The sequence below is a fragment of the Protobothrops mucrosquamatus genome, unplaced genomic scaffold (genome assembly GCF_001527695.2).
Source record: "Protobothrops mucrosquamatus isolate PMUCROS unplaced genomic scaffold, P.Mucros_1.0 scaffold194, whole genome shotgun sequence".
NCBI classification, from domain to species: Eukaryota; Metazoa; Chordata; class Lepidosauria; order Squamata; family Viperidae; genus Protobothrops; species Protobothrops mucrosquamatus.
This window is the reverse complement of record NW_015386550.1, coordinates 342,022-354,511: the sequence shown is the minus strand read 5'-3', so window position 1 is coordinate 354,511 and position 12,490 is coordinate 342,022. Positions and strand designations below refer to the sequence as shown.

Sequence of the window (12,490 nt, the reverse complement as noted above, 5' to 3'; positions counted from 1 at the left end):
ATATTTATCTCCCCCATTTCCAGATCATTCTGCCACTGGCCAGAGACAAAAATTAGATCTAGTGTATGTCCTCCCGTGTGAGTGGGGGCATGAACTAATTGGGTCAAGTCCATGGTCGTCATGGAGGCCAAGAACTCCCGAGCCGCCGCCGACATTTCACCCGCCGATGGCAGGTTGAGGTCCCCCATGACTATAAGTCATGAAATCACATTGTGTTGAAGCTGGAAATGAATGGAGCTTTAGTATCTTAGTATCTTCTCTTCACCAAATTTGGAGGAAAAATGCAAAATAAATAGCATCAGTATCAGTTTTTATTTGTGTGTTCTGAATTTTGATTCCCTCTCTTCCCACTGTTTTAATGACAGAGTATCATGTCCTCTACTATTGATGTTCAGATTATGTCATTGATAGTAAAAATGACATGGAAAAAAAATAATAATAAACAGCTGGGGGAATGACCGAAATAGCTCAGTGAAGAATACCCGTGCTTGTTACCTATACAAAGCTGAGGGATGTTTATGTGCATGTATGTATGTGATGGAGTGTTGTTAGACCCACAAAACTGAGGGAAGGAGTATATGGGATCACATAATAGAGTTTATATAAATTTCCTTTATCATTATTTGCCATAAGATAAACTATATTTTATATCAAGTATTAACTCAGTCTTGCGATACCATAGAATTCTTAAATAATACATTCAGGAAGTACAGATTGTTACTGTGATCATTAAACAAGGGGAAAGAGTATCCTGAATTTTTATTCCACAAAGAATAGGTTATGTCCAATGCCAATTCATGACTGATGATAGCTTTGACATACATATACAGTGTATCAATCTAGTAGAGTATAGAGACCAATTGACCTATGAAACATTCAGCAGGAAAAGGAGATAAGAATTTCAGAAGGAGAGCTAACAGAGTTAGAGATTAACAATCCATAAAAGAAGTATTACAATTAATTGTCTTCCAAAGTCAAATATTGAAGTCCTGATCCACCCTGCCAATGGAAGTTAATCACATGAGAGGGGGGGAAATAATAATAATAATAATAATAATAATAATAATAATAATAATAATAATAATAATAATAATAATAATAATAATAATAATAACAATAAAGTTGGAAGGGACCTTGGAGGTCATCTAGTCCAACCCCCTGCTCAGGCAGGAAACCCTATACCATTTCAGACAAATGGCTGTCCAGTCTCTTCTTAAAAACTTCCAGTGTCCACCACTTCTGGAGGCAGGTTGTTCCACTGGTTAATTGTTGTCAGGAAGTTTCTCCTTAGTTCTAGGTTGCTTCTCTCCTTGATTAGTTTCCATCCGTTGCTTCTTGTCCTGCCTTCAGGCGCTTTGGAAAATAGCTTGACTCCCTCTTCTTTTGTGGCAGCCCCTGAGATATTGGAACACTGCTATCATGTCCCCCCTCGTCCTTCTCTTCATTAAACTAGACATATCCAATTCCAGCAACCGTTCCTTATATGCTTTAGCCTCCAGTCCCCTAATCATCTTTGTTGCTCTTCTCTGTACTCTTTCTAGAGTCTCAACATCTTTTTTACATCGTAGTGACCAAAACTGGATACAGTATTCCAAGTGTGGCCTTACCAAGGCATTGTAAAGTGGTATTAATAAATCTGGTGAGGTGGTCCAAGCTGTGTGAAGCCCCACGCAGATATTTTGTAAGTGTATGGCTGGGTTCTGGCTTACGAAACCAAGGCTGGAACCCAATAGCTGTGGGTCTGAGTGGCTGACCCCAGCTTTTCAGCCAAGGTACAGGTTTTGCATACACATCATACACAAACATACATACAAATCTTAATAACATTTGTAATGGCTTTCAGATGAATGGATGTTTCTAAGGTTTGGAAAAGGTCTTAGTCATCCTATGCAGAAATCTCATTGCAATACTGAATAGATGAAGGAAAATGAATATGCAGTAACTATTACTGCAAATCTGTTTAATCCTGAAGACTTCCCAATGCAATGCAAATTTTAGGCTGGCTTTGAAAACATTCTGGCTACAGAAATAGATTCATAGGAAGGATGGACTAATGCAATATTACATAAATCATAATCAATCCTTCCTTCCCTCTTATGAGACTATTAAAGGCTTAATGGAAAAAAGTACAGCTTGTTGAATTAAGATTCCCAACACTTTTTAAAATTGCTTGTTATGGACAAATTACTCATTTCACTAACTTCATGTACATGTCATTGCCTTATTAGAATTATTTTTGTAATGATAGGCTGATTTATCCAACTATTTAATGGGAGATGTTCCATAGGCCAGGTAGGAAAAGAGAATTCTCACCTTATTTAATGATGTGTTTTTTGCCAGCCCAATCTGGGTGATGAAACTTTGTCTCTAGAACCTGAAGAGGAAACTGATGGGCTAGACTCAGTCAGGACAAATGCAGATGTTCCATCCCAAGTTGCAGAAGAATTGAATGAGCCTATACTGAATGCTCAAAGTAGCATCTTGCATACAGAAGAAATCCAACAGGTAAATAAATTTTCTCTCTATGCTTTGGAATTTTACATTTTTCATGGGGATATCATAGCTTAGCCTCTTTGCTTGTCCCTGGGAATTGCATAGGAAAAAGCCCATTTCCTCCAGACAATGCATTTAGCTGATGCAAGTTTTATTGACACATGAACTGGGTTCAAACATCATGCTAACCCACAATGTAGCTTGTCAACAGCACATTATGTGACTCCAGCCATTGTACTTTGTGGCTTAGGGTGTAAATTGAGATTTATTCATTTGAATAAACAATGATTTAGCGTGGTATGTAAATCCAACCATTTTGTTCCCTAATAAACAAATAGGCAAGTTTCTGGCAGGATTGAACTAATTTCTGGCAAAGATTGAATGTTTACTTTTGCTTAGGCAGAATCCAGATGCTGGATGAGGGAGTCTTGTTTTCAGTTATGTGTTTTCCAGCCTGCAATTTCTAGCCTGCAAAGATCATGCTGATTCTAATCTAACATTTCCAAAGATGAACAAACTGAGAAAAGTTGATAAAAGGAAAAGACTGCAAAATGAGGCAAATTGATCTTGTTTATATGGTCCCTCTTAGCTAACTCCACATCTCCCTCTGCGAGTGACTGCCTATCCTTGGAACCTTGTCTACTGTACAGCAAGGGATGGATTTAGTCTGAAGACCATGTATAGAAGCATGAGCAACTTGGCCTCTCCTGTGTTATTGATTATCAGGGATACTGATGGGCAGGTAATCCAGATAGGTCTAAATCACAACTTTACATATGTAAGATTGATGATATGGAAAAGAAGAATACTAATTAATTAGGTCTAATTAATCAACTTTAAATAATTAGGCAATTATTCTTCTCCTTTCACAACATTAAGAAGCAGTCAACAATATTTAGTACATCTTCCTGATCACTTAGAAAGGGTTTGAAATGGGAAATGGGAAGATGCAAGAGAAAGGAAAAGATCCATTTTACAATGGATATAATAATTGCAGACCCAGTTTGGTCTAGTGGTTAAGGCAGGGGTCCCCAACCCTCAGTCCGTGGACCAGCACCAGTCCATGGCATGCCAGCAACCGAGCCGCACAAACAAGCGAAGCCCCCATCCAGGGGATGCGGGCAGTACACAAAACCACCACCCCTCTGATCTGCTGAAAACTCTTTCTCCATGGTTGGGGGCCTCTGGGTTAAGGCACTGGGCTAGAACTCAGAATACCGTGCGTTCAAGTTCTGCCTTGGCATGAAAGCCAGCTGGGTGAACTTGGACCAGTCACTCTCTCTCAGCCCAACTCGCCTCACAGTTATTTGTAAAAATAATAAAGCGGAAAATAAATAAACAGCTCATTATGTGTAGATTGGAGGTAATGCAAGTCATCTTGATGGATAGAAAAAGGTACCTGGCTTCACCACCCAAGGCATAATCTGCCCCCTGAGCTACTACTTTAACAGATTGTTGGAAAGCTGAGTTCCACTTTAGAAATGTAACAGTTCACATTTATAAAATCTATTCATGTTTATGATAAACAAACTGTTGTTGTCTTATTATTGTTTGACAACAACTATTTAAAATCCTAGGCCATTTTGTAACCAACATTTTAATAATAGAAAGGATACTGGATTTAAAATAGAAAAATGGCTTAGAAATATAATTCAATAATTCGTAGACCGAATTGATCTACATTTTAGCATGTTTAATAAATAGTCAATTTTGGTTCATTCAATATAATAGGCTAAGCAGAACATGATTTATCATGATGAGCAATGTGCATAAAGATAGGCATGATTAAATTGCTGAATCCTGAAACATATTCTCTGTATCTTTTTCAGATATTTGGAGCTTTTTCTTCTACAGCTATTCATGTGAGCAGCTGTTTTTATGGCAATGGAGAAACATTTCTGTTCTCTTTCACTCCACAACTCAAGGTGATTGAAACTCCATATGTTAATCCCTATGTTGAGTGAGTTGTTTTTGTATTTACAACTTCAAGAGCCAATAGTTATTCAAATTTTGCCAGTCATTAAATTGGTATGGCTATAAAGGGCACACTTTAAAAAATTCTGTGATATTATTGGGTTCCAAAATATAACTTGGTAAATTCCAAAAAGGTTTTGATAGATTAGTGAATGGGCTAAGGGAAAATGAAATTTAATAGAAACATGTGAATTTCTTCTTGTGATGAAGAAGAAAGAATAAATAAAAAAAAAAAACAGAAATCATGAAACAGAAAGCATAGGTAAATGTATGGAATGGAATATAACTAGTCTGGTAATTTATTATTTGTGAAAAGCATATTGGACAAATAATTTGAATAAGTGCAGATTAAACGTGAGTCAGTATTTTGATATTGTTGGGAAAAGAGTCGACTAATGTAATTTTAGGCTGCATCAATATAAAAATTGTTTCCAAGTTCAAGAAAAAATAAGAGCTCCACTTTATGATTCAGGCCCTATCTTTGGTATTGTGTTTGTTTCTGGCACCACACTTTAAGAAAGATTCAGACAATCTAAAACAGATTTAAGGAGCAACAAGATGAGAAACTATCTCTTATGAAGAGAGGCTGGATGAACTGGGATATTTAGCCTTGAGAAAAGAATATTAAAGGAGAGTACAATAGCACTCTTCAACAACATGAAAAGATGCACCCAGTGGAAATTATTCAATGAAATGTCAGAAAAAAAGTTTGTTAATAACAAAAGGACTTTGACAATGGGTTCTTCCTCTTTAAATATCTTCAAATGAAGGTAGACAGTCTTCTGTTGGGAGAGTTAATATAGATTCATATACTGAGCAGTGAATTGTACCAGCACTATAAATCAGGATGCTTTCAGGAATTGTCCAGCCAGCATGCTACCTCTCTATGATGCTTTCTTTCTATACATGTCCACATGGAAGGTAATAGCTGGACATACAATTAGATACAATCTATTAAATCACACTATGAAAAGGTTTAAGCTATCACTGGAAATAACATGAGTGGGATTTTTTTTTTATAGGAAGCCTGTATAGTTTTATTCCTAAATTGCTTAATGCTATGCATTTGATTCCCTTGTCAGGTATTTAAATGGACAGGCAAAAATACCTTCTTCATGAAAGGAGATGCAGACTCTTTAGCCATTGGTGGTGGCAGGTAGGTAGCTTTGAAAGACAGCTGGGTTATAAGGAAATTAATTTGTCAGTTCAGCATGCCTGCTGCATTGCAATCTCATTAGCTCTTTTGCATGGCTAAGGAAGATCATGAATTGATGTTTGTAGCTCATAAATGACATTGTCATTGCTGCCACTAGACAAGTAATTTATTTTTTTAAATGATCTATAACAGTAAAATTGCCCTAAAAATGTGGATTCTTTTTTTTTTTACTCAATGCAAGTCATCACTAGCACCCTTTCCTTACTTCTTTGTCCTGTTATATCATGCTGAATATGTCATCCTATCCCCTATTTGCTATCTTCACACTCTTGTTATTCCAATGACATGCCAGCTGTTGAGTTTTTATGCATGCCATTTTATTGGACATTGGAATAACTGCCAAGTTGTGAATATTATTACTTGCCAAAGTTCCCTGCTAGGGCATTTTCTCTTCCACACCAGTCTCTTTGGTTTTCATGCACTAGCAAGTGTTGGAAGAATGTCAAGTGATGCAGTTGAAACTATCTCCAAAATGTCCAAGGTTTCCAAGAGTATGAAAGAATTCTACATTTGATTTTCTTAATAGTAATGTTAAAGTGATAGGTATGTCACAATTCTGCCAGAGCAAAACAAGATCTTGGAATAAAAAGCAAAATGCTTTTTGTATTTAGCATAGCTTCCATCACCTGGTAGCACCATCCAGCACCCCAACTTAGAAAACAAATGCAAAGCTTATGCACTAAATGGACTCCAGCAAATGAGTCAGTATCATACCATTGAATAGGTTTTGTGCTATGGAAGTTATTCTATGTGCTATCTCTTGCCTTGTATGCAGTGGTAAATTTGGACTCTGGCTAGATGGAGATCTGAACCATGGAGGAAGCCACCCCTGTGAAACCTTCAATAATGAAGCATTATCACCCAAAGAGGAATTCCTCATCCGAGACTTAGAAGTTTGGACATTGTCTTAACTGGAAGACTGGGAGAAAAATCAGACATCTCTTCACATAAACTTTCCAAGCTCTTGAGAAAGAGGATTTGGTCAGCAGTCCTGCATCAGTTTGTCAAATCCTCCTCAAATGAGGATAAACCTGTTGTGGATTCCCCATGTCTTTTATAGATTGGCAAGAAAGAAAGCTGAAGAATCTTACCAATTTTCTAATATTTATATCCCTCAATTACCAGCCTCTTCTCAAGTAAGCTGCATCTAAAAGTAGTTTGTTCTTTGGATGTATCCGGGTCAGTGGTACACATCTGTAGTGCAGATAGGAAGTGATGTCTGGGTAACAACCCTATTAGGAATTGGTAAGCAGTAAACGTATTTGCCACTATTGCTTGCTGGGGAAGTAACATAAAAAGATGTTGTTCTTTGCTTTAACAGATACCTGCCCATTTATGGGTCAAGCTACTTTCATAATAGAAGCAAACATATTGCTCTTAGGCTTCACCTAAGACATTTTTACCTGCTTGTAAAATATTAAGTAAATAAGGAGAAATTTCCTGACAATGAGTTATTAAGCAGTGGAACAAGCTGCCTCCTGGAGTTGCAGGTTGTTCCATTCAAGCAAAAGATTGGAAAGCCAATTGTCTGGGTAGCCAGAGGATCCTGGTCCTGAACAGCAGGTTGGACTAAAGACCTCCAAGATCCCTTCCAACCCTGATTCTGTACTTCGGCTTTATGCTTTGAGAAATCTCTAGAGACTTTCATAGGAATTCCTATGACTTAATTGCCATACTTAGGAATAGTTGAGTATTTATATCACAACACATTTCTATTGTTGTTTTGTTGTGTTCACATGCCCAAATACCTTCTAAAAGAGACATATTTCTCTAAATGTGTTAGTGCCTACAAACAATGGCTCCATACTTAAAGAAGAGAATATTTATAGCTCAGGGTTGAACTGTGGTGTCCTTGGTGCTCTCTGAGCTTGGTAGCACATGCAATGAAATACTACAATCATTTTTTTCCATAGCAAGTCACCTTTTGAGCTGAACTCTGATGATGTAAAATGGACAGGTCCATTCAGTATTCATGGCTTCATACATACAAAAGTGTGTTGCTGTTGGTTTCTTGCAAGGAACTATTGTTTTTGCATCTTAGGACCTGTAGGGTTTTTTTTTTTGCCTGCAAAAGCAGCTTTGTAAATGATAGTTGTTCTTTAATACAATGTAGCCTCACTCGGGTTTTACATCAAACTTTTTAGTGTTTTCCTTTCTATTATAGAAAGCTCAGTTTTATTAGCAATGCATTTGCAACATTTTGTCTCCAGAAACTTGTCTGTAATATGGACAATTTTCACTATTGCATTTCTGGCATCATTTTATGAACATTTCAACATTCTATAACATTTATATGCATCATGATTTTGCATCCATATATAGGGTTACCAGAAAACTGAACAAATAAAGGAAGACAAATGAGGGGAAAAAGAATACACGCTATTTAATATTTGTATTTACATTCATGGGAGGGGAAGGAATTACAACTGAGTAAACAGCCACACAATGGGGAATATACACTGAGATGAATGTATATAGTGCCTAGTAAATAGTGCCAGCTGTTTGCCTAACATGTTTGTGGTTCTGTCCCAGAAGCAGCTTAGGAGGCAAAAGCCTTCAGCATGTAACTGATAAAGGTTTTATCAATTTCAGGCAACAGTACAAGTGGGAAGGTTCTAATCCAGGGGTGTCAAACTCGCAACATCACATGGCGTGTTGCAACGTATCGTGACTTTTTTTTCCATTGCCGGCAATGGGGTGGACGCGGTTTCGGCATGATGCATCCGGCCCGTGGGCCGGCAATTTGACACCCCTGCTCTAATCAATTGAGGTCATAGATCTAACCTTGTTTGTTAACTTGCCGTTAGCATTTATTAGGGAAGCTTAGATCTATATTCCTCTTCTGAAGGAAAGCTCAGGTATGCAAAGGGGGGGGGACAACATTTGGCTGTCTGCTGGATGGCGGTCATGAAGACAAAATGGAAGACACATCCTCCTTTTGATGGATATCTGTATATTCCTGTGTAAAAAGGATGCAGGGTGGTAATTTTCTTTTCGCAAAAGCGCAAGTTAATACAGAAGCCCAGGATTAACATGAACAATTCACTAACCATTCACACCCGAAGCTGAAAGAACAACCTGATTTACAAATAGGAGCAACGTTTGAAAATTCTCTCAGCTGGACCAAATGCTGTTTGAATCCATATGGTAAGCAGGTCTTTAGGAGCTTCACAATTTCTTTCTCATGGTCATATAAACCCTGAGCTTGCAGCAGTTTGCAGTTCCAGCAACTGCCATAAGGATTTGCTGTAATGATTCCGTCTAATGCTGGGAAAGATTGAGGGCAATAGAAGAAGGGGACAACAGAGAATGAGGTGGCTGGATGGATTAACTGAAGCAGTAGGCATGAGCTTAAATGTACTCCAGAAGATGGTAGAGGACAGGAAGGCCTGGAGGAACGTTGTCCATGGGATCGCGATGGGTCGGACACGACTTCGCAACTAACAGCAACAGTAGATCCTTGAAAAAAACCTCAGGCTTTCCTAACACAAAAACAATTAAATGTACAACACCCCCGCCCCCAATACATCCATATTCTAAATCCACTGAGGGATAAGTATAATTTTCTGCCCATATTATATTTTAATTGCAAAGTTCTAGCTTGGCTTAAGCTTGAATATTTTTAAGAAAATTGAAGAAAGATTAGTTAAATTTAAACAGATTAAGGCATAAAGCAGCAGATGTTATTGCTGAATGAAATGTTCACCAGCTGATATTCAAATTCAGGCTATAAAATATAAAGTTAGGTTGGACTGAGTATTTTATTAGTTAAATTCTATTCTCAATGTAAAAAGGAGGTGAATGTCTCCCAATTCCTTGCAACCTTCTTCAAATCAGTGGTGTGAAAGATGAAATGGATGAAAATCACTTTTGTTTTTTTCAGTGGGAATATATATCTTTCTTCCATACCACAGGAATAATGGGTTATGGAAAGGCAAATCTGTAGCCAACATCATATTTTTAAATTAAAAAATGAAGAATTCTTCTGAATTCAGATTTTTTTGAATGGGCCTAAAACAAGAATTATACTTTAGAATGAAATATTAGTTCTTGTAATTAACAGAAACATGCTACGTTAATATATAAAGTAAATATTGTAGAATTTGGTTTCCAGAAATAATGTAAAGAAACATCATATTGTTCTGAACAAAGAATCCATACTATCTGATTACTACAAGACATAAAAAATACATTCAAAGTTAGCTTCAGAGAAGTTGGAAACACTTCCCTCTTACAGTTTTGTCTCTTTATGGTTCAAAATAATTTTCTTGTGTTTCATTGAAAGCATGAGTCCTATATTGTTTTATAGTTGTTTCTTTTATTAAAACAATTATCAAAATATTCATAACTTTAAATATTGTAATATTTATTGTGCTAATACATATTTAGCTCTAAATCAGTATACATTCACCAGCTGTCATGATCTAAAAGTTAAGAAATTATGGAATAATTTCATAGAAAATATATAAATTTCAAGCAAGTAGCAGAAGAGCTTCCCCACTCTCAAATTTTATTTTATGTATTTACTCAGATGGGAAGTTATGGGTTTTATTCACTAGTTCATTTCACTGTTTATGGTTTGCACTAGTGGAAAGAATATTTGTGAATATTAGTAATCCAATTTTTGATTTACCGGTAATTTTTAATTTAAACAACACTGCCTGAATACTAAAGCTAAAGTTAGTGCAAGGAATAATATTTTCATGAAATTGACAAATTATACATTGGGGGGGGGGGCTCAGCCATCTACACTGCAGACATCGATTTTGGACCTGAGTATTTCTGCAGCAGGATATGCTGCTCTAGAATGGAATGCATCCACACATGCAAAGCAAGTTGACATCACTGTCAGATGCTCTAAACCCACACCAATTGAGAAAATGTACCCTCTTGCTGGTATTGCTCTACCTAGGATTAGGAGAGAAGTAGCAGCAGACACTGAGAACCAAACGAGAGAATTATCCCCCGACATCCTCTGAATGGATACATACCCCAAACTCGTTGACTTAAATCTAGGAAGTTTTATGGGAGGAGCAAAACTAAATTAGAAGATGGAGAACAGAATTTATGGAACAAGAAATAATCTCAAAAGAGAACATGGCTGAGGGATTTGATCTCCCTATGTTAGTTGGAAGACACTGAAAAAGTTGACGATGGAAGTACCTAAAAGTAAGATCAACATGCTCAAATAGGGGGTTGCTGGAGGATAACAACATGCAATATGAAAGTGGGGAGAGGCAGAGTCTGGCCCATTTGTTGGTCTGTCAATTACTACCAGTAGAATGCACTGAAAGTGATTTGTTTCTGGCCAACGATAAAGCCAAAAAGGTAGCCTCATTTCGGCAGTTTAAGGTTTAATCTGGACATGAAATAAATAAAAATCACTCAGGCCTACTTACTATAAACCCTTTCCCCATCCCTTGAGGAAGCATCTCTGAAATGGGGGGGGCACATTTCAAACAGTTCAGGAGAAGATAAAGCCTAATGAAAATTGGTTACCTCTCCCTGTGCAAATTTAGAGAATTTACACTTATAAAAACAATGCTGGGTTCAGTGAAGTATTCAGAATATTTTAGAAAAATGATTTATAAATCTTAGTTTCTTGACTTTTAAACCCTGAGGTATTTTTGTAAGTTTGCTATATAGAACAGTGATGTTTATCTTAAATTAACACTAAAATAGTGTTGATAAATTATTTGCACAGCTTTCTCAAAACCACAATAATATACAATTTTGTGAAAAAGTCTACAGGTATTTTCCACTGCAGTTTTTCAAAGGGATTGTGCAGGCTTACTCTGTAATTTTACAGAATATCTTTTGGAGAAAGTTTGGCTAGAATACATCCACACACAAAGATACATGCAAACACACAAGATTGAAGGAATATACTAACTCAATCTTTAAAAAAGTTTTGTTTTACAATTTAAAGCAGGACTGTTTATGTTTGAAACCTGATTTTCATCATCCTTGTTCCAGCCTTTTTTCATTGGAGTAAGTTCTGGAGCAACCACATCACCATCCTATCAAATAATCAAAATGGAGAAATTAAGTTTTGCATTTCAGATAAACTGTTAAGATATTTTGTCATCTTTTCTCCTGACAATTGAAATAAATATTTATGTGTACATTTAAGGGAGACGATTCCTAAACTATTGGAAAAGATAGAACAATTTAGAGAGATAGCAGGATTAAAGATAAATAGAAAAAAAACTAAAGTGATAGTTAAAAATGTTACAGATAAACAAAAAAAGCAATTATCAGAAAAAATAGAATTGCAAATAGTCAAAAAGGTCAAATATTTGGGAATATATTTGACAGCAAGATGTTCCAACAATAAAAGAAGATAATTACATTAAATTGTTAAACCAAATAAAGCTTGATTTGGAAAAATGGAAGAATCTTCAACTGTCGATGTTAGGAAGAATTGCTATGGTGAAAATAAATGTATTACCAAAAATATTATTTTTATTTCAAACAATACCTATAAAACTGGAGAAAAAATTCTTTGAAGATTTAAACTCTCTAATTCAAAAATTTATCTGGCAAGGAAAAAAAGCTAGAATTAAATTGAAAATGTTACAAGAAGCCAAGGGAAATGGAGGCTTTGGCTTGCCAGATTGGGTTTTATATTATCAAGCATCAGTGTTAACATGGAAAAAAGAATGGATAACTCTTAGAAATAAAAGATTTCTGTATCTGGAGGGACATGACCTGCAGCTTGGTTGGCATGCTTTTCTATGGTACGGAAAAAATAAAATATATAAATACTTCTAAAACCACTACATTAGAAACGCATTATTATTAACT

General features: G+C 36.3%; 2 protein-coding genes across 2 annotated transcripts in view; one reads left to right on the top strand and one right to left on the bottom strand.

Annotated features, from left to right (window-relative positions):
- TLDC2 (TBC/LysM-associated domain containing 2) overlaps positions 1-6,619 on the top strand; it is a 9,397-nt gene extending 2,778 nt beyond the window's left edge. The window contains exons 2-6 of the mRNA XM_029283704.1: positions 2,341-2,505; positions 3,083-3,235; positions 4,323-4,418; positions 5,550-5,623; positions 6,459-6,619. Of these exons, the coding sequence (XP_029139537.1) occupies positions 2,341-2,505; positions 3,083-3,235; positions 4,323-4,418; positions 5,550-5,623; positions 6,459-6,594 (624 nt within the window). The 3' untranslated portion in view covers positions 6,595-6,619. The remainder of the gene's footprint in view (positions 1-2,340; positions 2,506-3,082; positions 3,236-4,322; positions 4,419-5,549; positions 5,624-6,458) is intronic.
- A 4,635-nt stretch (positions 6,620-11,254) lies between these two features.
- Positions 11,255-12,490, bottom strand: part of SAMHD1 (SAM and HD domain containing deoxynucleoside triphosphate triphosphohydrolase 1) — a 33,158-nt gene continuing 31,922 nt past the window's right edge. The window contains exon 16 of the mRNA XM_015813781.1: positions 11,255-11,703. Coding sequence (XP_015669267.1) covers positions 11,584-11,703 — 120 coding nt within the window. The 3' untranslated portion in view covers positions 11,255-11,583. The remainder of the gene's footprint in view (positions 11,704-12,490) is intronic.